The following is a 26311-nucleotide window of genomic DNA, read 5'->3' as shown; positions in this document are numbered from 1 at the left end:
ATTATGCTTACCTAAGCTTAAGGGAAGTTGGCTAAAGAAAATTTCTCTGTACTGTTTTTCCCATTTTTCTGAAAATCTAAATATCTATTAAATCTAAGGGAGAAAAAAAATACTCCGTTATTAAAACAGAACTCAATGTGGTACATGAAGACTTCTTAGCAAGTGTTCATGGAAGCTGCATTCTTAATAGCCCCATACGGAAACAGCCTTAATACACTAGCCAGATGGCAGATGGATAAGTAAATTTTGGCACCACAATACAGTGAAATGAAAAAGCACAAATCTGATGTATGTAGCAATGTGGGTCGAGCTCAGAAATGTTATGCTAAAATTCAGGAGTACTTACTGTATGATCCCCTTTACATGACATTGTAGAAGAAGATAAAGCTATCAGCGCCAATCAGACTGTCATGCAGAGGAACATGAAAGGAAATGTTGCTGATGGAAAAGGTCTTGGTTAGATAGATGCTGGTCAATGCCTATCAGGCTAGCCACATGAAAACTAAGTGCCATAGTCCTAATGAGATTTGATAGGCTGGGGTTAGTTGGCAGGGGAGGGGGACTCCCCATTTCTGAGGACTAGGGGAGAGGGATAAGGGGGGAAGAAAAAGGAAGGGTAGAACAGGTAGGAAATGAGGGAGGGGGCTATAATTGGGATGTAAAGTAAATAAATTTTAAAAAATTTTAAATTAAAAAAACTAATTGCCACTGTTATCCATTATACTTTAAGAAGGATATTGTAAAAGAAAAGTTATTTTAACATATTTTAAAATATAGTACATAACAGTTGAGATGATTTCTTTTGATTATCAAATAGAAATTAATTTCTAAAGTACAGAATATCATAAAAGTGTGTTACATATCCCATTTCTGTCTCTATAGAGTTGTAACATATCAAAATTACATATAGCAGTTATAGCAACACATATTTTTAATTTTAAAAAAATGAGGTTAAAATTTTATTTTGTGTGCATAGGTGTTCAGAAGACAACCTACAGGAGTCTTGTTTTCTACCTTCACTGTGTGGGTTGCACAGATCCAACTCAGATCTCAGATTTATAAGAGGCACCTTTACCCACAGAGTTATCTCAAGAGCCTGTGTTTACACTTAGTGTATAGACAATACCAACATGTTAGCGTTGGTTCAGCATGGTTAATAGACGTATGCTTATTAATTCCTGGGCTTTCTATTTAAAATTTCATGATAAAGGATTTACTTTGCTCATAAAAGAATAATCACTGAATCTTGTGTATGATGTGGATCTCTTGGCTGAGAGTGCAGCTCAGTGGTAGAACTCTTCTGTAAAATGCAGAGGCCCTAGGTTTGATCCCAAACCAAGCAAATATAACATAAACAAATGAGCAAAAATTACAGAATTTTCTACCCTAGGCCCCACTATTCAGTGCTAGGCTTAGGAAAACGATTTTAGTTTGATATTTGATAAACTCTTTTTTTCCCCTCTCTGATAACTAAACTGGGGGAGAGTGATACCAATGTAGAAACTGCTTGTTAATTAGTGTTTGCCTTGTCGGGCTTTAGGGAACAATGAATGAGCTAGTGTACACACAGCGAATGCCACACTGTGGGCTCGGTACCTGGTAACAGTTATGATACAGTGACTCTAAAGCCAGTTTTGTGATAGTTTTTATTATTTTTTTCTTTTGTTTTTCGGTCAGAGTTTCTCTGTGGCCCTGGCCGTCCTGAGTCTCTATCTCTCAACACCCTCTCCTCATCCCCATCCCAACCTCCCTCCGGAGATCAGGCTGGCTTCGAACTCAAGAGATCCTCTGCCTCTCCTTTCCAAGTGCTGGGATTAAAGGCATTTGCCACCACCACCCTGCTTAATATTGAAACTATTTGTTAACTATACAACACTTTGTAACTGTTTGCTGTTATTAACAGTACCTTAAGTTTCCCATCTGATCTGGACTCCAGTTATAGAGATTAACTATATGTAATGACTGAAAGGTAAAGTTTAGTATTTTCAGTTGTTCTTTTCCTTTCCCTTAATAATTTTTATTTATTTATTTATTTTGAGATAGGGTTTCTCTGTGCAACAGCACTGGCTATCCTGCTTTCCTGGACTTGCTTTGTAGACAAGTCTGACCTCAAACTCACAGAGATCCACCTGCTTTTGCCTTCCAAGTGCTGGGGATTAAAGGTGTGTGCCACCACACACAGCTTCCTTACTAATTTTTTATAGTTATCTTTTAGTCAACATTAATTAAACATCTAACATGTTCCTAAGAAAACTAAGAGAGAATAAAAGGGAATAATGTAGATAGAATTTAGTCTTTCTAATTAGACAAATTACAATTGATGATAAAATATACAGATTAACTTACTAATTAAATTATAACTTGAAAAGTAAAAAATGAAGTCATTTCTCACCTTAGTCTCTCCAAGAGGGCAAGGTGACATTTTCTTAGTGAGTCATACTGCATTTTAAGGAAATGCTGTTAAAATTTCCTCATTGCTTGAATTGGAGGATGGTCTCTGCTGTGAGAAAAATTCAAGCAGAGGTTTGTTGCACAGCCCCATGTTTTCCTGGGAAAGGTGATGACATGTCTCTAGCTCCACTTCTCCCTGTCTTAAGGGAGCAGCAGCAGTGCCAGGATACTGCATGTCAGCGCCTCCTGGTCCCTCCACTGAGGCTTCAGAGAGCGGTTGCATAGCAGCAGTTTTATTTCCACCACCAGTCATAGCCAGATAACCAAGTTCAGTCTTTCGGGGTTACTCTAATGTATAGGTGGTAGACAACTTTTGTTCTTATCTTTGTTTTATCTACCAAGATCAAGAGAAAGCCAGCATTTGTTTTTATGCCAGCAATTGCTGGTTTTCAGCCTCTGTTTGAAGGAAAATAGTAATCCCCAACTAATTAAAGTAAGTCATTTTGGTGCTATCACTTACTATGGGCTTCTTCAAATGATGGGCTTTTGTACTATATTTTTAAATTATATACTGTAATTCTTAAAGCAAAACTTTGCTGTAATTCTACCCACATTACAATTGAATTGAGTATGGTAGAAGTTTTTGAGTTGTTTTGTTGGTTTGCTTGTGAGTATTTAATTAGAATATGTTTAGATAAGATTGGTGTCAGGAGGAAGCTTGATATGCATAGCCTTTTTTGTTTCCATTTTCACTGATGGATTTTTGTTGTAAATTTACAGAAACATCTTCTATACTCTGTAGGACACAGATACTGTAACTGTAAGCGGGAAACATTTTCATATTGGTATTCATTTGTTTTTAAGTGATATAAAAGTTCTGTCTTTTTAATATACTCAGTAACTTCAGGATTAGGTACATATAAAAGTAATTTTGTCAGGGTTCACTTCAGTTTGATTGTATAGATAGGATTTGCACCAAGTCAAATTTACACTGGAAATTTTGCTGCTATTTTCTACTTTCTTCATATAATGCTTTTTTTGTCGTATAATTTTTAATATATATGTCAGTACAATACATATGGGGAAAATAAGTTACAGTGCTTAGAACACTGAAGAGGAATTAGAATATGGAGAATTAGTATCACATAGTAATTAAGCAACAAGAGTTCAGAAGTCAGGCTGCTTAATCTCAAAATCTGCCACTTATCGACTTGTGACCTTAAGAGGGTTACTTATCTTCTTTATATGAGATAGCCTGCTGTTAATAAAAGAAATTTACTATCAATTGCACATGTTTTGCTTCAGCCATATTAAGTCACTACACCTATCAGTTTTAATGAGGAAGGATATTTTTGTCAGAAAAATTCACCCATCCTTATTGATTTGTTATGGCTTCCTTTCTAAGAGTAAAAATGAAGTTTTTATAGGGGTCTACAAGATCCACACATTTCTACCTGTCCTCCCCTTTCAGGGAGCAACAGCACTTGACTCCCCTGTGACTTCATGTCCTGCTTTTTTCCTATCGTTTTACACACACACACACACACACACACACACACACACAGATACAGATACAGATACACACTGACTTTTTTTACTTCCTGGCGCTTCCTTGAACATAGTAGACAGGTTTCTGCCTTGAAGCCTTTACCTAGCCTGCTTCTGCTGCCTGAAGTACTTTTCCCTCTGATTCAGGCTATGGGGCCTTCTTAAGTTGTACTCAAATGTGGTCCTTCCCTATGGGACCTACCCTGACCACTTAACATCAACAAGGCCCTATGCATGACTCTAGTTTACTGTAGCACTTGCCCTTTTATTTATTATGTTCTTATTTATTCTTTGTCTACTAGCACATTAAGTTTAAAGAAGGCGAGGGTTTTTTTTCCACTGATAATGTCAAATGACTCAAGTATATGACAAGTAATAAACGCTCAGTAAAAACACTAATAAATAAAACATTTAAATATTTGCAGTATGCTAGGTTTAAATCTTCACTCAGTATCTACTAGCTGTTTAAACTGAAGCAAGTTAGTGTATACTTATTCCATGGAGTTGCTGCATGGATTAAATGGTTTAATAAAGTAAACATTGGAAAACATCTACTCTTCCAGGTATGATATGCACAAAGCTTTCAATAAATTCATTAAGTTGACTAATATTTAGTGAGCACCGGCAACATACAAAGCATCATTGTGAATACCAGGGACACATCTCTTAATGAACTAGACACAAATCTGAGATTCCAGAACCTGTTTTTATTGCCTTTCTTTCCTCTGGGTTAATAGTTTTCATCTATGTTCCTAATCAACAGGCTTTCACCCTGGATTCATATTCAGTATTAGTATTATATGTATTGGAAAAACAGAGATAAGGGATGCTGAATCAAGATGGTATAAACCTCAAATATACTTTTACTCTAAGCCATAATTTTATGGAGTACTGTGATACAGTCATGATAAGAAGGGGAAAGGCCCCATCCTTTCTACTTTCTGTGTACCACTGATTATCAGATATAGGCGATGTCAGGTATAGGAGATGATCTACCATATTCTCAAGTTAAAAACTTAGTTTAGAAAGCAGCTTTAGGAGGAGAGAAGGCAGAAAGAGAGAGTCTTGCTCTGACCTTAAGCAGAACCATTTATTTATGGTGGGGGGCATCTTTGACACCTATATGTGTAGAAGGCCGAAGTGCCTACTAAGGAGAGTGGAATGTGGTCTTTCATGCCCCCACTCCCAAAATGGGTAGAAATGACTTACGAAGTCTGAATGGGAAGCAGAGAAGTGTAGCCTTTCAGCAGGAAACTATCATTCCTAAGCTACAGAATATATAAAAATACAGGACAGATTAGTTATTGGTGTTTTCTGCTCAGAAGGGTCTGTGTTAGAGGGGATAGTTCCAAGTCCATTGAAGAAGGGGTCCTTTGATCTTGTAGCAGGGGGAGAATCTTAACTTGATGAGCTGCAATGGATAAGCAATTGCCATTCTGTATTCCTAAAGAGATTTGCAAAATAATTATTAGAGGGCTAGAAGCAGGTGGTCTGGTTCTAGAGTAGAACTGAGATTTTCTGTGGAATGTTGGGGGAGGGGAAGGAGAGGGAAGGAGGCAAGAGAGACAGAGCAGGCCAGTGCAAGAAAGTGGGCATACAGTTAATTTGGAACAACAGTGATGTTCCCATTGCTGGACTATTGCACCACAATGAGCTACAGACCAGCAAAGGAAGGGAACTGGAAAAAATAGGACTAATGTTAAGAATTGTATCTGGCCCAGGGTGACAGGGATGAAGGTTCCATGTAGCCATAGTTTCTCCATAGCATCACAAGTTTTTTTGCAGATGTATTAGAAACAAACGAAGCTGTTGTAGGGTGAAAGCTATTGGGAGAGCTTGCATGGAACATTTTGTTTGAGTATAGGGTGAAATTCCGTAAGTTAACTATTTAAAAGACAGAGTTAAAACGTAAGTATGAATATAAACAGGAAGAAAAACGAATGAGCCAGGGGAGGGACTAGAGTGGGAAGCCCATATATAAGCCCATATATAAGAGGGGGCTTATGCTTAGTTTTTTTGTTTGTTTGTTTGTTTGTTTGTTTGTTTGTTTTTGTTTTGTTTTTTTCTGGTCCTTGTCTCTAGATCTCATTTCAAACCAGTTAGGATTTGTTGGTCTGGAAGCAGCATATTAAAAAGGAAAGACAGAATCCCATCCTTACCAGTAATCAGATCTAGCCCTTTTTAACTCAAGAGTACAGCAGCAGTCAGGGAGTGCGGCTGATTCTAAAGGATGTCATTATCTGAGCTGATGAGACAGAGAGGTTAACTGATACAGAGGAGGCTTCAAGTCCACCTGTTTTAGTTTTCAGTCCTCAAAACAATGTCCAGAGTGGCAAAAAGAGTAATGAATTGGATGGCCCATGGCAGATTAGACCCCTTTTAGAGATCATCTAAACTGCTTTTAGGGGGTCAGGTCCAGATCTCTCCTGTAACTGCTTCTTGGCTGACAAAGGGCAATGAGGGGAGCAGTGCCTCAGAGAAGGGTCCATCCAAGGGGCCATGATAAAATGTAATGGTTGGCAAAGATCCAGAACATAGGTCAGGAGGTAATTACTGTACAACTTGGGAGGAACACTAAAAGACAAAGTTACATGAGGAAGATTTTTATATCAAGATTAACATGAGTTAAATGCCATTTTATAACTAGGCCATGCACTGGAGTTCTGTAGAAGGGCAAGGTAACTGTAATTAGCTCTTTGTTTACATCAGACTCCTGCACAAGGAATGAGCACCGGGAAGCCTTGTAAAAGAAGTCAGTTAAAGTTAGCATCCACGGAAAGAGTGTGAACAGAAAGTGTCTAAGTGATATTCCATGCTTTTACATATGAATAACTTGGTATATTTGTTTTAAGTAGTAACAATTCTAGCTATTATTTAATGAATAAAAACAGAGTGTCTTAAGTAAAACAAAATTTTTGGTTAGAAAAATTTGTTATGGTATAAATGTTTAAAACTTGAACTACCTTAAATGTCCATAATTAGTATTTGAAAATATGACTTAATACATATTTTGTAAACATCACATTGTAGTGCACATATTCCAAGAGACAGTTAATTCTAAGTTGCATTTCCCCAAAAGAAATGGTTTTCAGTCTCCACTTTAAAAAGTATGTAATCACTTTGTGAATAAAGTGTAATTAATAAAATAAAATTTAAAAAGTATATACTCAGAGACAGTCTACCTTGTCAAGAATAAGTGATTCAATTTAAAAAGTTTTCTAAAATTAACCAGTTAATAGAATCTCTTAAAAATCTCAACATTTTTATTCAGTATACTCAACCAACAGATTTGAACAATGAAAATAGTCAGTCAAATCTGTAACAATTATTTTTTGTGTAATACAAACTGCATTAACAAAGAAGGAAAAAGTCATCTCTTTATTCCTTTTGTCTGTGGGCAGCTCTCTAGGTTACCACATCCAACAACATATTTCTTAAAATCATTCTATTTAAAAAAAAGATTGGTTGTTCAAAAGCTTAATTTGTAAAGCAAGATAACCAAAATAATTGAGATATATATGTTGTCAAACTCAAACCTGCAATAAATAAATCAAAACAAATTTAAAGTAAACTTTGTTTCATGTAAAATAATATTTAAAATCAAGTATATTTTTAATGGATTTAAGTAGGTCTCTCCCCCTAAGTAACCAGGAATCTCATTTTTCTGAGCCTCTTAAAATGTACTTTTACAAACTGCCAGGGTTTTTTGTTTTTTTTTTTTTTTGTTTGTTTTTTTTTTTGTGTTTAATGACTCAATTCAAAACAACTCATCTTGAAAGCCTATGTTGCCTCCTTAATCTAATAAAAGGGAGATACAGTGATAAGGAGATGGCTCAGTGGGTCTAGTTCTGTGGTTTTCAACCTTCCTAATGCTTTGACCCTGTAATACAATTCTTCGTATTGTGGTGACCTCCAACTATACAATTATTTGTTGCTACTTCATAACTGTGATTTTTCTACTGTTATGCATCATAATGATGATCTGTGTTTTCCTGTGGTCTTAGGCAACCCCTGTGAAAGGGTCTTTTGACCCGACAAGGTCTCAACCCAAAGGCTGAGAACTGCTTGTATTGTTCTTTGGATACTGTCATAGTTGGGCTAAGTTCTAATCCCCTGAAATAGCCATTCCTTGTTCTCTGTGTCTGAAATTAGTTCTACTGGTTTAACAGACACCTAGCTTCTACCAATCCAAAAGAGAAGAATGCCATCAGATAGTATTTTGAACCTATAGGAAAGTTTTCCCATCTTGTTGTACCTGCCTCTCTGATGTACCCAAAAATGTATTTTAAATTTGCCTTGATTTATAACTTTCTCTGTTCCATCAAACAGTAAAAACTTCATGAGACTGCTTCCATATTGGAACATGAAATTTGGGTTAACCGAAATCTGTGCTCCAGGACCATCGCCACTCAGAATGACTCCAGAATAAACTATCTCTTATTCCCTTTAAGAACAGAGGTGTAATTTTTTGCATCGACATAAAACATATGAAAAAGTAGAAAATATAGTTTAAAGAGACAGAAAATATCAGAACCAGATTCAGATGGAATCACAAATTTGGAAATTTAAAAGTTATGATCAATATGCTAAGGACTTTTGTGGCTAGAGTGGACAGCTGGAACAGAACAGATAGACAGTGTAAGCAAAGAAGAAGGAATTGAAAAGGAACTAGAAAGAAATGTTAGAAATTAAAAACTGTAGCAAAGACAGCTGGTAGAGCATAGCTGAGCAAAGAATCTCTAAGCTTAGAGACTTGTCAACATGAGCCGGAGGAAAGACTAGAAAACAAAGACCAGACCAGAGCGGAACACAGGTAAATGCCTGTTGTTTAAAGAAAGAAGTCAACTAAAAACATCCGCATATCACATGATTCCAGCTATATGACACTCTGGAAAAAGCAAAATCACAGAATCAGTAAAAAGTCAGCAAAAGCACTGAGGGCTACAGATGGTTAATGGATGATTAGGTGGTGGTACTCAGAAGATTTTTAGGGTAATGAAAATACTCTGAATGGTACCGTGATGTGCATACATATATACACATGTCTAAAGCATACATATCTACATGTCTAAAACAGCACCGGCAATGGACTCTAATGAAAACTATAGCATTTGGACAGTAATGATCTCAAAGTAGATGCATCATTTTTAATAGATGTCCCCGTGAACATGAAGTGATGATAATGAGAACAGCTGTGTGTGTATAGAGGGAGTGATTATATGGCAATTCTGTACCAACCACTGAGTTTGTTTTTTTTGTTTTGTTTGTTTGGTTTTTTTTTTGTTTTTTGTTTTTTTATAAACCTAAAACAAAGTATTCTCTGTACTTACATCTCCTCAAAGAGATGATAAGTAATTGGTATAATTTCCTCCTTAAATGTTTGGTAGAACTCACTAATTGGAACATATTCACCTGATAATTTATGTTCAAGGATTAATTGTTGAGTCAATTTGTTTTTCTTTTCGAGATCAAGTCTTTCCAAGTTGCGCAGGCTACTCCTGGGCTCAAGCAGTTTTACTCCTCCTTCAGTGCTAAAAGTACGACTACAGGCACACACTAGAAAGCCCAGCTTCTTTACTACATGACAGGCTGATGGCTATTTGCTATTTGAGTGTGGCAGATTGTGACTTTGAAGGAATTTCATCTAGGCTGTCAATTTTAGATGCACAGTTGTACTTTATTATCATCTTAAAATTGATGAGCTCTATAGCAATATACTCTCTTTCATTTCTGATACTAGCAATTTGTATACTGTCTTTTTTCTTACCCTGAATATAGGGTTATTCATTTTATTTATCATTTCAAGGAAACAAATATGAATTAGGGTCAGTGATTTTTCTCTTGATTTTATGCTTTCAGTTTTATTGACTTAAACCCATGTTGTTAGTCTTGTGTTTACTTAGTTTTTAATTTGCTAGTGTTTTTTTAGTTTCCTACAGTAAACATTATGTTATTGATTTTAGATCTTCTTTCTTAATATAGTATATATTTAATACTGTAAATTCACCTCTACTGTTTTTACTACATTCCACAAATTTAGATGTGATCTCATTTTCATTTAGTTAAAGTGTTCTTTTAATTACATAATTCCTTCTTGATTCATATGCTATTTAGAAGTATATTATTGGGCTGGCAAGATGGCTCAGTATATAAAGATGCTTGCTGCCAAGGATGAGGGTCTAAGCTCAGTCCGCAGGAGCGCAATTGACTCCCACAATTTTCCTCTGACCTGTACATAAACCACACACACATAAGTCAATAAGCCTTTTCTTTTTCAGTTAAAAAAAATGTATATTATGTAATCTAAACATTTGTCAGTCATCTTTCTTTTACTCATTTATAGTTTAATTCCATAGTTGTCTGAAAACAATCATTACATGATTTCTGTTCTTTTAAATTTGTTACAGTAGGTTTCATGGCGTAGAATCTTTCTATCCATGGAAATTCCTTAAGACCTTCAGAAGAATTTATTCTGCTTTTATAAAACGAAATACTCCATAGATGTCAGTTATGTTCAGTTGATCGTTTTACTATGGTTTCTGACTTTTTGCCTGTGTGATCTGTCCGTTTCTGATAACACCATAGCAGAGCCGTCTTCTGGCAGTTTATCAGTTTTGCCCTGTGTTCTTTGATGGTCTCGTTAGGTTTACATACACTGAATTTGTTGTCTTTGGGGACATTTACGTTGTTATTATTGTTACTTTGCTGATCTTAGTACCTTCTTTCTGGCATCTGCTCTGTCTGAGATGAATGTAGTTTTTCTGGTGTTGGCAAGTTACATCTTCACAGTTCATTTGCCTTCCATCTCTCTGTATTTTAAATGACCTTCTCTAAACAGTGCATGGTTTAATCCTGTTGCATTGTAACTGATAACATTTATACTTTTAATATTAAAGTGATTATTGATGGGTTACCAGCTAACGTGTTTGTTACTATTTTGTTTATTGTTCTTGTTCTGTATTATTTTTGTCTCTTTTTCTGTCTTTTTTTTTCTCTTCTCTAGTGTGTCAGTTAGACTCACTTTACTTCTGTAATGATTATCGTCTTCTCTACCAAACTTCTTTTTGGTATTTGATATTCAGCAAGTCTTTTAATAAGAAACACATTTTTTTTTTTTGTCTGAGAAAATCATGACTACTTCTTCCATCACTTTAGAAGAATAATTTTAGGTTCAGAATTCTGAAGTAGTAGCGTTTTTGTTTGTTTGTTTTGTTTTGTATTGTATTTTCCCCCTCTCACCTGTTTAGTTTTTTGCCATGTGTCTTGTTTCCATGGTTTCTGAAAAGATGTAATTCTTTTTTGTTTGTTTTTTTTTTTTTTTTTAGATTTTTAAATTTTTTTGCTGTACTGGGCTGCATAAGACCAATTTCATGCAAGTTCAGATATGCTTTAAGCATGAAGTCATTCTTATTTCTGTGCATGAAGTGAATTTTCTTCTTCAACTCCCGGATTTTTTTAGTATTTATTCTTTAACTTTGATTTTCTTTGGCTTAAAATATGCATAATTTGGGGCTGAGGAATGGTTCAGTGGTTAAGATCACTCATTGTCATTGCAGAAAACCCCATAACTTACAACCATGAATACCTTCAGTTCTGTGGGCTCCAACACCCTTTTCTGAACTACGGTGGCATGCATGTGGTACACATACATACATTCAGACAAAACACTTATACAAATAAAATAAACCTTTAAAAAATATGCATATACGGAATTTTGATGTCTTTAGTTTGTTAGGAACATTTCTGCTGCTTGGTGTTCTCTGTGGATCTTTCTTGCTCTGGTGTCTGATTTTAATTTGAGAAATTTTCAGGCATTATTTCATAGATTTTTTTTCTGTTTTTCTGGGGGGGGTTGTTTGTTTTATTTTCTGTCAGTATGCCATTATATGCATGCTACTTCTCGTGTACTCATTTCACAGTCATTGACTATTCTATTTTGATTTTGTCAATCTTTGTTCTACTTGATGTTTCAATTTAGAGGTTTATAATAATAATATCTGTGCTCAGAGATTCTTCCCTCAGCCATTTCAGGTCTTCTAGTAAGGTTATGTTTATATTTATATATAGTGTCTGAATCTTGTGTTAAATTACAAACTCCTCTATGGCAGAATTTGCATTTGTTTTATTTTTATTTTTCTTACAACTCCTGATAAAATTCTATACAAAAAAATAAGCATAAAATAAATCTTATTTAATAAATATTACAGTAATGGAGTGTGGTGAAATAAGCATCAATAAAAGGTAAAATTCAAGGGCTATATAAATGAACATCTATTAGGACAGTATCAGTCAAGTGTTTATCTGTATTTTTATTTGAAATAAATTAATATTTGGTCAAGTCCTTGGCCTGAATCTCATTCGACCCTAACAGTACATCTAAAATTCTGTCATTAAGTCTTTCTTGCTGAATAGATTTCTGAGCACACGAAACAGTGGTTCTCAATCTGTGGGTAGCAACCCCAAAGGGCATCAGATATCCTGCATATCAGATATTTGCATTATGATTTATAACAGTATAGCAAATCACAGTTATGAAGTAGCAACGAAATAAGTGTATGGTTGACTTACTACAACATGAGGAACTGTACTACAGGGTTACAGGATTAGGATGATTGAGAACCACTGGTGAGGAGACCATTCTGGTGAGACATAGTAAATAAAACATTTATCTTGAGAACTAATGGCAACTCTCTATAACAGATCAGGCAGTAACTGTTTAAAGAAATAGTTTTTAAAGATACTTCTTTCTCTTTCTTCAAATCTACTTATAATAAGCTGGAATTTAAAATATAGATTAGATAATTGCATCTCTATGCTATTTTTCTGGGTTTTATACATTCTTTCATTTTTCTTTTTAAATTTGTGTAGTTAGTTATTTCTCATGCTGGAGACTGAGCCCAGGACCTTTTCATCTTTCTCTCATGAGTGAATAAAGCCATAATGTTATAAAAATATTCACCTTATGTAAGAGGAAACACCAACTCACCTACAAAGGTAGAAACAATATCAGATCTGTCTTCAGTAAATCCAGATGCCAACAAGTATGGGGTCATACATTTTAGGCTCTGAAAAGTAGTATCTGTTGATTAAGATTGTTGTGCCCAGGAAGCTATTTTTTTTAATTAAAGAGAAATAAATATTTCAAGAACAAAGCAGAAACTAAGTGATCTCATGATCAGCAAGCCATAACTGCAAAGAAAAAGGAATATTATGTATACAAGAGCTAAGAGTGGAGGCTTAATCACAAGAGCATGGAAGCAGTTTCATTTAAGGGATGATCAAAACAGAGCAAACCAGTTACTAAAAGGGAAGAAATAAAAGCAAGCATTAACCCTTCCGACCAGAAATCAACAAACAAAACTACAGGAATTAGTGAATTTCTCTCAGTAATAACCTTAAAGGTAAATAGTCTCAGTCACCAATAAAGGGGTACAGGCTGGGTTAAGAAACTAGATCAAATCCTGAGTGAGTTGTCCCAGAAGCAAAAAGACACACACGGTATATACTCACTCATATAGACATACAACATAGGACAAACCCACTAAAATCTGTGCATCTAAAGAAACTAAGCAAGAGAGAGGACCCTACCTAAAATGGTCAATCCCCATCCGGAAAGGCAAAGAGGATGGACATCAGAAGAAGAAAACAGGAAACAACCCAGGACCTACCACAGAGGGCCTCTGAAAGCCTCTGCCCTACAGACTATCAAAGCAGATGCTGAGCCTGATGGGCAACTGTTGGGCAGAGTGAATGGAATTTTATGTAAAAACTGGGAAATAGTAAGAGCTGGAGAGGACAGGGTCTCCACAAAGAGAGCAACAGAACAAGAAAATTTGAACACAGGGAACTTCCCAGAGACTCATACTCCAACCAAGGACTATTCATGGAGATAACCTAGAACCCCTACACAGATGTAGCCCATGGCAGTTCAGTGTCCAAGTGGGTTACGTAGTAATGTGAAGAGGGACTGCCTCTGACATAATCTAACTGGCCTGCTCTTTGATCACCTCCCCCTGGGGAGGAGCAGCCTTACCAGGCCACAGTAGAGGACAATGCAGCCACTTTTGATGTGAACTGATGGCCTAAGATCAGAAAGGAGAGGAGAACCTCCCCTATCAGTGGACTTGGGGAGTGGCATGCATGCAGAGGGAGGAGGGAGGGTGGGATTGGGAGGGGAGGAGGGAGGGGCTTATGGGGGGGATGCAGAATGAATAAAGTGTAATTGATGAAAAATTAAAAGAAAAAAGGAAAAAAAAAAAGAAACTAGATCAACTCTGTTTGTCTTCAAGAAACATGCTTTCCTGGTAAAGATTGAAAGCCAGAAGATGGGAAACAACCTGCCAAGTGAGCAGCAGCCAGAACCAAGTTAGAATAGCTCTTTTGTTATCTGATAAAGTAAAACTTCAAACTGAAGTTCAAAGAGATAAAGAAGGGCGTAAGGAACTAATCTGAAAAGAAATCAAAGGGGGCTGTATGGGAGAAGGAAGAGAGCTAGCCAGTGCTTGGCAAGGAGAGAAGAGGGTAAGGGAGAGGAATGATTGAAAACAAGGTATAGTGACATGCCTGACAATTCCAGAATGATGTCTTGTAAATAGTGATCATCTTCATTCTTGAATTTATGCAACATTTATTTTTATTGTATGATCATTATTTGCGAGATGATGAGTTCTCTGTAGTTTGGTGCAGTGGCAAGAGGTCGCCAGAATAGAGTGCTTTGTTCATTTTTAATGCATTGTCTGAGATTTCATCATAAATAACAATGTGTTTTAGTCAATCAAACCCACCCCTACTTCCTTCCCTCCAACTATTCCCAAAACTGCAGCATCATGTTCCCTTCCCAATTTGATGTACTCTTTTTTCTTTTTCTTTTCTTTTCTCTTTTTTTTTCAATGACTCCACTTAATGCTGCCAGTCTGTGCACAGTATAAGGTCATCCCCTGGAGCATGGGCACCCTATCAGAGCTCATATCCCTGAAGAAAACCGACTCCCCTTCAGTCAGCAGCCTTCAGTTGAGTGTATTGTATTGAGTGTATTGTCTGGCTAGAGGTGGGACCTCAGAGCTCCTCCTCAGTCCATGCCGGAATTTGAGCTAGTTTGATCTGGTGGTTGAGGTCACAGGTTGTGACTTCATGTAAACACTGTTTTCTTTAACTTTTCAGTACTTTAATGATTGCATAGATGACCTATATTTCAGTTAAAATAGTTTATCTGCATTTGAATTAATTTTGTAAATAACACCATTCAAAGTGATGTGACCAAATTATAATAACACTTTGGAGACTAACAATACAATTCTTATACTACCTAGTTAACTCTCCCCCACCCTCCTCCATCAGTGTCTTGAGTTTCTCTTGTACACCAGTTACCTTCCCACTTCAGGGACTTTGCACATGTTGTTCTAGTTAACTATTTTTCTTAGATTAGGAAATCATTGGGTGTTATTTCTATTGAAATTACTGATAATATTTCTTAGAACACAGTATGTTTGTCTGTTTTATTGCTGTCTTAAAAGTCCATTTGTAAACTTGGTTTTTATCTGCCACAACTAGTGTTAAAATTAAGATTGATGCTACCAACAAGTTTAATTATCTGTTTTTCACATTAGAAAAAACAAAAAAACAAAAAACTCATCTCATTACCAAGAAGTTTCAAATAGCTAGTGTTTATAAAATTAAAAAAAGAAAAAAGAAAGCTAGATTCTGGCCCAGTCTTTCCTTTTCACTTTAAACTCCTTTTGCAAGTTCCCTATAGAAAGCAAGGTTCCCAAGTTGTTCTTTCTCCCACCATTCTGCCTTTTCATTCTAGGGGTTCTTCAGCAAGCGCCTGAAAGGTTCCATCAAGAGGACCAAAAGTCAGTCGAAGCTTGACAGAAACACAAGCTTTCGACTTCCATCCCTTCGAAATGCAGATGACAGGTAGGACATGGTTTATTTAAAACAAAGACAAGCCAATGCTAGAATGTATTATTTACTTACTCATTTTGAGACAGTATGTAGCTCTAATTGGCCTGGAGTTCACTATACAAACCAAGTTGGCCTTGAATTACAGAAATCCAACTACTTCTGTTTCCCAAGTTCTAGGATTAAAGATGTGAATCCCCATGCCTAGCTTCGGGTGGATTTTGATAAGGCTTTTGAACTTTTTATACCTTTGTATCAGTGACAGAATAATCCAATACAAAATTTGATTTTCTTTTTGTCTTACTCATATTGAGACAAGGTCCAAAATGTTGGCTCAGCAGTTGACCAGTGTATAAAAAAGCATATAAATACTAGAGTTTGGGTATATATAAGTTTTTAAGAATCAGATATACTGTTTCTGTAAATCAAGTTCTACTGGTTATAGTAAATTTCTTTTTCTTCAGTCAACTCTAAGGGATAACAGAGATAACTAAAAATTGTTGAGTGCTGGATATGTATGGTTATCTTATTTAGTCTCCATAATAACCTTATGTAATAAGTAGGTTCTTATGCTGATTTTATACATGAAGAATTGGGTGCACAGAGATATTAAATAATCTTTTCCAAAATCATGCAGTTTGTAAATAACAAAAATGGTACTTTCACATGGGCATTTTGGTTCTGGCATCTGTGCTCTTTGCTACTATTTCTGTATGGTGCATTTAAAATTAGTCTTGGGTTTATAGTCACTTGCAGAAGACACATAATAGAAAGAAAGTAGGGATTTCAATAGATAGAACTACTAACTTTGTAAACTTCGCATGTTTAATTCATGTTAACATTATTAAAGATTAATTAAAGATACCATCCTTTTGAAATCATTGAGTATATGCGTAGTCACATCTTAATATCTCACAGCATTCACGGTTTTAGAAATAGTGCTGCTGTGTCAGCACATGATTAGTATTGCCAGTGCTTACTGAGTGCTCACTGTGCACCCAGCATTTTCCACTTTCTGTACGTACAGCTGCGGATGCTGTTCTTATCCTCACTTTACAGTTAAGGAACTAGAGGTAAAGAGACTGAGAAACTTATCCAGAGTTAAACAAGTAGTAGACCTAGATTTAAACTTGAGTCTGCCTTTCATGTTTGATAGATACTCTTATGTATACTTGGAGATTTGGAGTTAATCTTTTTTTTTTCTAGTCAGTGACACTTTTCTGTTACCTTCCTCACAAATAAATTAAGGAGATACATTTCTGAGGTAGAGAATTTTCAGTTTTATTTTAGAGTTGTCTCCATACTGAATTTTATGAGATCTCCTTATTGTGGACCGCATAGAAAATTGTGAAATTTAAAAGTCTGTCTAGATGTACTCATTGGGACTGGACTCCACAACTCTGTATTTGATTGTTTGTGGTTTTCTGTAATGATCTGTCTGTTGCAGAGTTGTTTTGTTTGTTTTGTTTTGTTTTGTATTGATGGGGGGAAGTGAGGACTACACTTATCTGTGAATTTAAGGACAAATAGAACATAATTAGGGATTATAGTGGTTTAGTAAAGTGGAGAAGTAAAGCTGCTTTATTAGCTCTAGGTAGTTGGCTAGGTTATCAGTACCAGTTTCCCTCTTGTTGAGTGGGCCTTGAGTCCAGTTAGAGAGCTGTTCGTTACTGCTAAGGTATGCATGCCACTACTGCACCCTAAGAGTCGTCAGAGATAGTTAAGAGCCAAAGGATCAGGGAGTTTTCAGTGAGACTGTCTTTAGCTATACCTAAAACGTCTCATTCACATGACTGTCCATACATAAGCTGAACAAGGAAAACAACACAAGACCTCCACCCTACACAAAGAACTGAAGGCAGCTAAGGAATGCCAAGAGCAGGAGAAATAGTCTTACCCAGTGAAGAGTACACCAACCAATTGGTCATCCAATGCCAAATGGTCAGTCCTGAAAACATGCATACAAGTTACATTATACAGACCAGGCAGGTTATATTTATGAATATATGTGCATATATGTACAACAATTAATGAAAAATGAGGCTATGAATTTGAAAGAAAGCAGGGAAGATTATGTGAGAGGGTGAGAAGGGAGGAAAAGGAAGGAAGGGGGGAAGGATATGATTCTATTATAATCTCAAAAATAAAAGAAATATTTTTTTAAAAAAGAGAAGAAAAAAATAGTTGGATCTAGAACTCACCATGTAGCCATTTTCACAATATTCTGCCAACCTTTGAGTATAGAGGTTTTCTCTCTTCTAGTATCTTCTTTAGTTCCTTTCTCCAGTATTTTAAATTTTCCATTATAGATAAAATTTCCATTGCTGTTCTTTAGTTTGGTTTATTCAAAATTTGTGATATGGTTTTGTTTAATCTGGTTTGAAACAGTTGTGAATGGAATTGTTTCTCTTATTCTTTTTCAGTGTATTTATCATTAGTATATAAGAAGGTGCTGGGTTTCTGCAAGTTAATTTCGGGTCCTTCCATTTTGCTAAAAGTGTTTAGCAGATTCAAGTGTTTTCTGGTGGACTCATGGTCTCTTTTGTAAAATACTATATTATCTACAAGTGAGATGCTTTGACTTATTTTCCTATGTGTATCCCTTTTCTATCTTTTTGTTATTGTTGTTGCTGTTGCTGCTGTTTGTTGTTGTTCCAGCTAAGACTTCCAACACTATTGAACAAGAATGGAGAGTGGAAACTCTCATCATCTTTTGTTTTAGCAAAAATACTTTCAAGTTTTTCTCATTTAGTATAATGTCATATATCGCCTTTTTATGTTGTTATATGTTCCATCTGCTCTAGTCTCTTGATTTTATTAAATGCCTTTGGATCTGTTGAGATGATTGTATAATATCTGAGTCCATTTGTGTGAATTGCTACATTTGTTGTATCTTTATCTGATTTTGGTATTAGGGAACTTGGTTTGTAGAACGAGTTCAATGCATATCCGTCCTTATTTTCTATTTTATTGACTACTTTGAGAAGCATGAATGTTAGTTCTTCTGTAAAGGTCTATAGGTAAACTTCGCATCCATCTGGAGCTGGACTGCTTTTAGCTAGGAAATGTTTCATTACTGTTTCAAATCCCATTGCTCGTTATAAATGTGTTCAAGCTGTTTTTCTCATCTTGGTTTAATTTGGGTTGATCATATGCTTCTAAAAATTTATCTATGCATTTTACATTTTCCACCTTAGTTGAATACAAGTTTTTAAGATATGTTCTTATGATTTTCTGAATTTTTTCTAATCCCTTTTGATCTTTTTAATGTTTTAGATTTATTTATTTTTATGTTTTTGAGTGTTTTACCTGCATGTATGACTGTGTATCACATTTGTGAAATACCCACAGAGGTCAGAAGAGTGCCCTCTTCTCTTAATGCTCTTGCTACCCTTGGTCCTGGCATTGCCGGTAGTTGTTAACCATGTGTGGGTACTGGAAATCAAACCCACGTTCTCTGCAAGAGCAGTCATTGCTGTTAACTGCTGAGCCTGCGCTCCAGCTTTTTAATTCTATTAAATGGGCGCTTCTCTTTGTTTGGTTAGTTTAGTTAATAACTTATTGATCTTTTTCATCTTTTCAAGGAACCAACTCTTCCTTTCATTGATATGCTCTCTCTCTCTCTCTCTCTCTCATGTTTGCATCTCATTACTTTCTACACAGATCTTATTTCTTTCTGTCTACTGAAAGAAATGGAGTTTAGCTTGTTCTTGTTTTCCCAGGCCCTAAGGTAGACTGCTATTTATTTGTGAACACTTTAATTTTTTTAAATATTTATTATGTATACAATGTTCTGTCTGTATGTAGACCTTCTAGATGGTTGTAAGCCACCATGTAATTGCAGGGAATTGAACTTGGGACCTCTGGAAGAGCAGCCAGTGCTCTTAACCGCTGAGCCATCTCTCCAGCCCCACTTTAATTATTTTTACGTAGGTACTTTTAGCTGTAAAATTTCCTCTTAGATCTGCTTTCATAGAGTCCCATAGATTCTAGTATGTTGTGTTTTAAGTTTTTTTCAATTCTAAAAGTATTTTTTACTTCTCGATTTCTTCAGTAACTCATTAAATTCAAAAGTTTATTATTTAACCCTCATGGATTTATATATGTTCTGTAGTTCTTGTTGCTTTCTAGTTTTAATTTCATTATGATGACGTAGAATACAAAGTTATTTCTATATTCAATGCTGTTATTCTTTTTTTTTTCAATGCTGTTATTCTATTTGTGTATTGTATGATTTGTTTTGGAGAAAGTCCTGGGGGCTACTGAGAATATTCTTCAGTGTTGGGATGAAATATTCTGCAGATGTCTATTAGTCCCATTTGACATGCTATTATTTAGCTCAGTGTTTTCTGTTTATTTTTGTCATGGTGTCCTGTCCTGAGGAGGAGGAGAAAGAGGAGGAAAAAAATTACTAAACTAGCTTGCAGAAAGAAAGGGTTTATTTTGACTTTTTCTTTTTCTTTATTTCTATGCTAATAAAACTATTAAAATCTCAATTTTAGATTACATATTAATCAGATACAGTTGCTATACAAAAAGGATTTCTGAAGTCTTATCACTTAAGATATAAATGAGCTGTTATCAGATACTCAAAGCAGTAATCACTAAAACAATACATTGTCCCCTCACATAAAAGTGCAAATCTGCCATTCTCAGGATCTTCAAGGAGCTCTTTATGAATACGTGGTAATTGTTTTAGCTTTGCATATGATATCCATTTTTTAGGCATCAGAAAAGAGGAACCCTTTTAAGGGTATTACCTACTACCGACTTCTCTCTCTTTAAAGGAATTTCCATGAAACAGTCCAGTGATCCCTGGTTAGTCATTGCTAACTTTTATTTTGTAAATTTTTATAATTGGGTATACTGTGCCTCTTGATAATGCAAGGGCCTAGTCTTATATTCAGAGAAAAGGGTAGATATTGAGAAATGGTCAGCTAGCTAGCATTTGCCATTGAGGATTAGTTTAGCACACATACTTCCAGAATTCTGGAAGAGTTCAGATCCTGCCCTACTATAGAAAGCTAGTATTCAAGATAAAACTTATCCCATAGACTGGAGAAACTAAAGTTCCCCCAGAAAGATTTATAGTGGTCGTGTTTGTCTTTCTCTGTTAAAATCCCAACTGGTGAGTACATGCCAGATAAAAACATCCATACAAATGCATGAACATAAAATGTTCACAGCAGCATTATTCATAGTAATCATGATTACCAAAGTGATCATGACCCAAATGACCATCAACAGATGACTACATGAACATAATATATCCACATAATATTAGTCATCCATAAAAAGAAGGGAATACTGAAACATGATACAATGTGTATGACTGAGTTTATCCTTGAAAGAATGATAATTGAAAGACATTTGCCAGGGACTGTGGGCACAGCACAGGGATACAACACTGCCTAGCATACATTTCACACACACAGACATTTAAGAAAAAAGCTAATCACTTTAGTTTTCCCAATCTATGGGATAAGTGTTATCTTGACTACTAATTCTAAATATTGTGTTTCCATTTGTAGAATATGGAAGTGTCAAGAATAAGAATATGCATGGAGATTAGTAGTTGTCAAAAACTGAAAATGTGATATAGAAAAATCCAATCAAAGAAGAATAAATGCAAAGGAGTAGTGAGCTTCTGTTCCCAGTGGTGAAAATATCTGGGGCATGGGTTGCAGTGAGGACTGCACAATTCTGAATGTACTGATAACTGTGTACACTTTAAGTGGATGGATGTTGTTGTGTGGGTGATATCTCAAGAAAGATGTTTAAAGAAAAGAAAAACAGCTGGCCAGGAAGCACTCTACAATGGAGCTCATTAGTCTGTGAGCTCGTTCCAGGAACAGTTTCCACTGAGCTTTCACTTAGTGCCGTGCTCTCAAACATATAACCACGTGTCTTAAAGATTCCAAAGAAATACCCAAAAATGAAGAACAGAGATCAAAATATTCTACTAAAGAGAGAGCAAGTTCACAGCAAACAAATGATTTCACAAGTAAAATCGTACGCCTATAAAATAATAACTACGTAGTAGAAAGGGAAAAAACAAGAAGCCCTTGAAAGTTAATATGAAAGATAAAATAGTCAGTGTTGCAGAAGTGTAACAGAAGATTAAAGGATCAGGCTGGCAAGATGGCAGAAGCAGGTGAGGGCACTTACCACCAACCCTGATGACCTGGGTTCATCCCTGGGACATCCACAGTAGAAGGACAGAACACACTCCCACAAGTTGTCTTCTGACTTCACACCCACACACAAAATAAATCAATAACAGAAAGAATGAAAGAGTCAGTGCACAAGATTATAGAAAAAGGAACAGAGACTGTAGGGAAGACCTTGTCAAAGGAATAATTCAAGAAAATGTCCCCAGACAAGAAAAATGTCCAGACTGGAGAGGCCACCTAATTTTCAGGACAGTTAGTGGTAAAGACCCCTGAACAGAAACATCTGCTAGTAACATCGCAAGATATCAGATCATTAAAGTGTTGGGGTTTTGCTTTGTTTTATTTTGTTTTCTATCCTTTCAAAGCTTCTAGAAAGAAAACAGTAGGTTATATGCAAAGAACTAGGAATGGGGAACATGGTAATGAAGTGACATTGGAATTTTTGGTAAAATTGCTGAAACTAGAAGTCTGAGGGAATATGTCTTTTATGAGAAGAAATATTTTTCAGCTCGGTTCTTTTACGTCCTTAAATGTCAAACTAAGGAGCTTAGACTGTAGACTACAAGCAGCAAAGAGCCGGTAAACAGTTCTCGGCAGATGACATAGAGCCACGCTGTAAATGGAGAAAGCCTGTACTATGGAGTATGACATTTTAGATCACTTGCTTTGCAAAGACCAAATTTGGGGGAGCAGTTATTGTAAAGCCATTGTGACATATAATGAAGGCTCTAAGGAGGCTATTGGCAGTAGAAATGCAAAGTCAAAAGACAGGATATGAGGAACACTTTAGAGAAAAAAACAATAGAATATCACAGAGTCATTGTTTAAAAGTCATCTAATCAGTTAAAACTCAGCAAAATCATTTTCTAGGATCCATATTAGTTGTGTTTGGACATTCAATCTGTGCCACGTGAGAGGGCATAAGACCATGAAAAATCTGATTATTTTGCCTTTTGTTCACAAGCACTTAAGACTATGGAATGATGAAAAACCCTGAATCTACACATTGCCAGATTTCAAGTACTTGTTGCCAGCCCTAACTTTTGGATTTTTTTTTTTTTTAATAGACACAGGAGTAGAAAGGAGATCAGACATTCTATTCTAGTACCATCTTAGTTTTCCATTATGGTCTGTGAACCTGACAGATGTTTGTATCTTGCTTCTTTGAGGAGTCCATGAGGGATTTTTCATCTCTAAGGACGCTCTCACCTATAGTTTCATTCAAGGAGCTCTGTGGAGAAAGTGTATACACTCAAGCAAGGGCATGAAGGCCAGAAGTCATATCAGGTGTCTTTCTCTATCAGTGTCCACCATATTTTTTAAGACAGTGTTTCCTCTTGAACGTGGAGCTCACCACTTGGCCTACTGCAGTTCCCCGGTCTCTTGTCACTGAGACCATAGCCATATTCTATGCCTAGTTCATTCATGGGTACTGGGTTACAGAATTCAGTTCTCCAGCAAGCTCTTTACACACTGAGCCATCTCCCAGCCCATTCCAAGAATGAACTTTTGTTGTTCTGGTATCTTCACAACTACAAAGAACAGTCATAAATTCTTTGCACTGACAACCATTAGGAACTAGGAGTACAGACCACTCCAAAACTTAGTCACTGCCAACACTTAGTCATTTCTGATCATCTAGCTATCCAGAAAGAATCAAACCTCACCCCATTTCCACTAATCATATGTATTGTAGAGAAAAGGGGATGAGCCACACAATTTACTCAGAATTCACCCTCCCAAGTCTTTTGACTTTTCCTCTTTCTGGTCACTCTCTATGGTCTTGATCTAACTGAGGGTTCAAAATAGTGGAATTAGTCCCAGAACATTTCTTTTATAAACACTATATCTTGTCTAGTACCTCACTTTGGAATAGCACCTCTCTTTATCTCAGTATCACAAATGAAATTTCAATTGTAATATCTTACTGCATGTGTATAATACTTTTATTATAATATTAGTGTACTATGCAAAATACAACATGGCCTGGTCCCTTCCTAACTCCCATTATCTCTGTCAACCCCCTGAAGTCTTTCGTTTACAGCACTTCCCCTGGTATTTTCTATTATTGCTCTGCTTGTGATTTTGTTCTCTCTTCTCAGATAACATCTCCTGTTCCTATCCTCTGTCCTGAGTCTGTCTTAATTTTAGTGCATGCTCATGCAGGAATACCCAAGTCCGAAATTATATGCTCCCTATCTCTTGTATTCTTTCCATATTTTCTAGACTAAGTCCTTACTCTACCTGACCACTGACCACCTATGGCTAACTGTAAATGACTTATTATAGAACGAACTGCACTGTATTAGGTATGTGTGTATTTCTGTTTGTTGTGCTTCTTGCATGATGATAATTGTGGTTCATTGGTGTTGCAGCTGGCTAGGACTGTCTAATTTGCTTCTTTCTCTTGGTGGTTTGCATAGTATTTTCTGAGATTATGAAAGCTAGACCACAGGGAAGAGACTTTCAGGTCAGAGCTAGCTTGAGTCATCTGGGTCATGTGTCCTAAGTGTGTGATGTCTTCAGCAGTGTAGGGCACCCTTACCCTCTGAGAGGCAACATCACAGAAAACCACAACAGGACACATTGCAGAGCTCAATGAATTGTGGGGAGCCAGCCCAAACAGAGAGATCTATGTCACCACTCTTGCATCAAGAACATAGTGGAAGAGGTGGACAGGACCCCAGGAAGAAACAAGACAGAAACAACAGCAATATCAAATTTTCCCTCTAGATTAAGAAGTACAAGCCAGCAAAGGCAGGCAGATCTCTGTGAGTTCAAGGCCAGCCTGGTCTACAAAGAAAGTTCTATTACAACCACCACTGTTACACAGAAAAGCCCTGTCTTAAATACCCCCTGCCAAAAAAGGGGGGGGGAGGAGAAGAAAGAAAAGAGTTCTTTTATATATATTTGTGTATAGATCTACAATCAAAGAAAAAAAGGATATCAACTTGAGAGTGGGGGGGAGCATGGGAGCTTCAGAAGAGAGGAAAAGATGGGAGAAAGACCACCTTTAAGTGGTCTTTTAGTTGAGTTGGATTCTAGGTGTAATTTAGTTTATTTTAATGTCTTTGCTTAATTCAGTGTATCTGTTTCTATTTGTTTGATTGTACTAATAGGTTTTAATACATTTGCAATTTAAAGACCAAGAAAAATATATTATAAAACAACTTCTATTAAAGACAGTGGAATTTTCTACTTCTCAAATGTACTTTTAATATTTATAGTCTCTATGTTCCTTTCATTGAATGTGTACATGTATACATGTTGAAGTTGCTGTATGTTTCACATTTTTGTGGGATGGTAAGCCAGGAGGTTTTTATTTCAAATGATAACTCAGGCTACATACAGATACACTGCTTTTATCTGGGCTCAGCATCTGGGCTCATTAAGACTCTTGAGACTTGAGAGCAGTCCTTCAAGCAGAAGGAAAATCTGCATTATGTACTGTTCCAAAAGTAGCTCTATGTGGCTAACATAAAAATCAGTAGCAGAAGCAGTGGGGACTGGTTTCACCTACAGCAAACAGGCCAGTGCAGCTGGAGCTATCAAGATTCTCTGAGGGTTTTGAGTACACAACAGAACACTAGTGAGTGAGATACAAAGCCTGAGAAGGGGTGCTAAAATTACAATACAGGAGAGTTATATGTTCAACAAATAGAATCACTTGGAAATGTTCACAAAATGTCTGATTAGAAAACAGTAAAATCCAGGGAACAGGGAAAAAATAATCTTGTCTTTTGAGATCTCAGCTTTAAAATATATTGAGTGTTGAGATACCCAGGTTTATTAATGACTACGTGGGACATTTTCAGAACAAGTGCTATAAGATGCATGCTGGTTAAAACACAAGTGTGGTGCAGCACCCAGCAACAGGCTCAGCGTCTCTCCCAGAATCCAGTGACGTAGTTCAGAACCATAACTGCCAACTAAGCAGAAACTCACCTGCACCGAGTGCAGGATTTTGTGTGGCAATAAGCATTTTTAATTAAAAGTTTCCCAATTTCTAAATTTGGAACTGAATCTGTAAACATGTGGCCGAGTGAGCTAGCCAACCCAAGCACTATTGGAGTGTTGGGGGAAATGTGACTTTTTAAGAAATCAGATGGGTAAGCTGAGCGAATCCAGCTGTGTTTACTTCAAACTGCACTAATTAGAGTTCTTTTACGCTTTTCCTTTTGCACCAGTGCGTCCACCAGTGTGTGTGATGGTGCCCAACCCCAGTATTCACTTTTCTCTTTTTATGACTGATTTTAAGTAGTGATGACGGCTGCAGCAATGTAACAAGCATTTAATAT

The 26311-nt window shown here is 36.3% G+C and overlaps 1 protein-coding gene across 7 annotated transcripts in view; it reads left to right on the top strand.

The window, feature by feature from the left end:
- Positions 1–26311, top strand: part of Rasal2 (RAS protein activator like 2) — a 263457-nt gene that overhangs the window by 191107 nt on the left and 46039 nt on the right. For all 7 annotated transcript variants that reach the window (XM_060364514.1, XM_021642625.2, XM_021642626.2 and 4 more), the window contains one exon: positions 15746–15855. In XM_060364514.1, coding sequence (XP_060220497.1) covers positions 15746–15855 — 110 coding nt within the window. The remainder of the gene's footprint in view (positions 1–15745; positions 15856–26311) is intronic.

The sequence above is a fragment of the Meriones unguiculatus genome, chromosome 11 (genome assembly GCF_030254825.1).
Source record: "Meriones unguiculatus strain TT.TT164.6M chromosome 11, Bangor_MerUng_6.1, whole genome shotgun sequence".
NCBI lineage: Eukaryota > Metazoa > Chordata > Mammalia > Rodentia > Muridae > Meriones > Meriones unguiculatus.
Note: the sequence above shows the minus strand (reverse complement) of the source record. Positions and strands in the feature narration are given on the sequence as shown.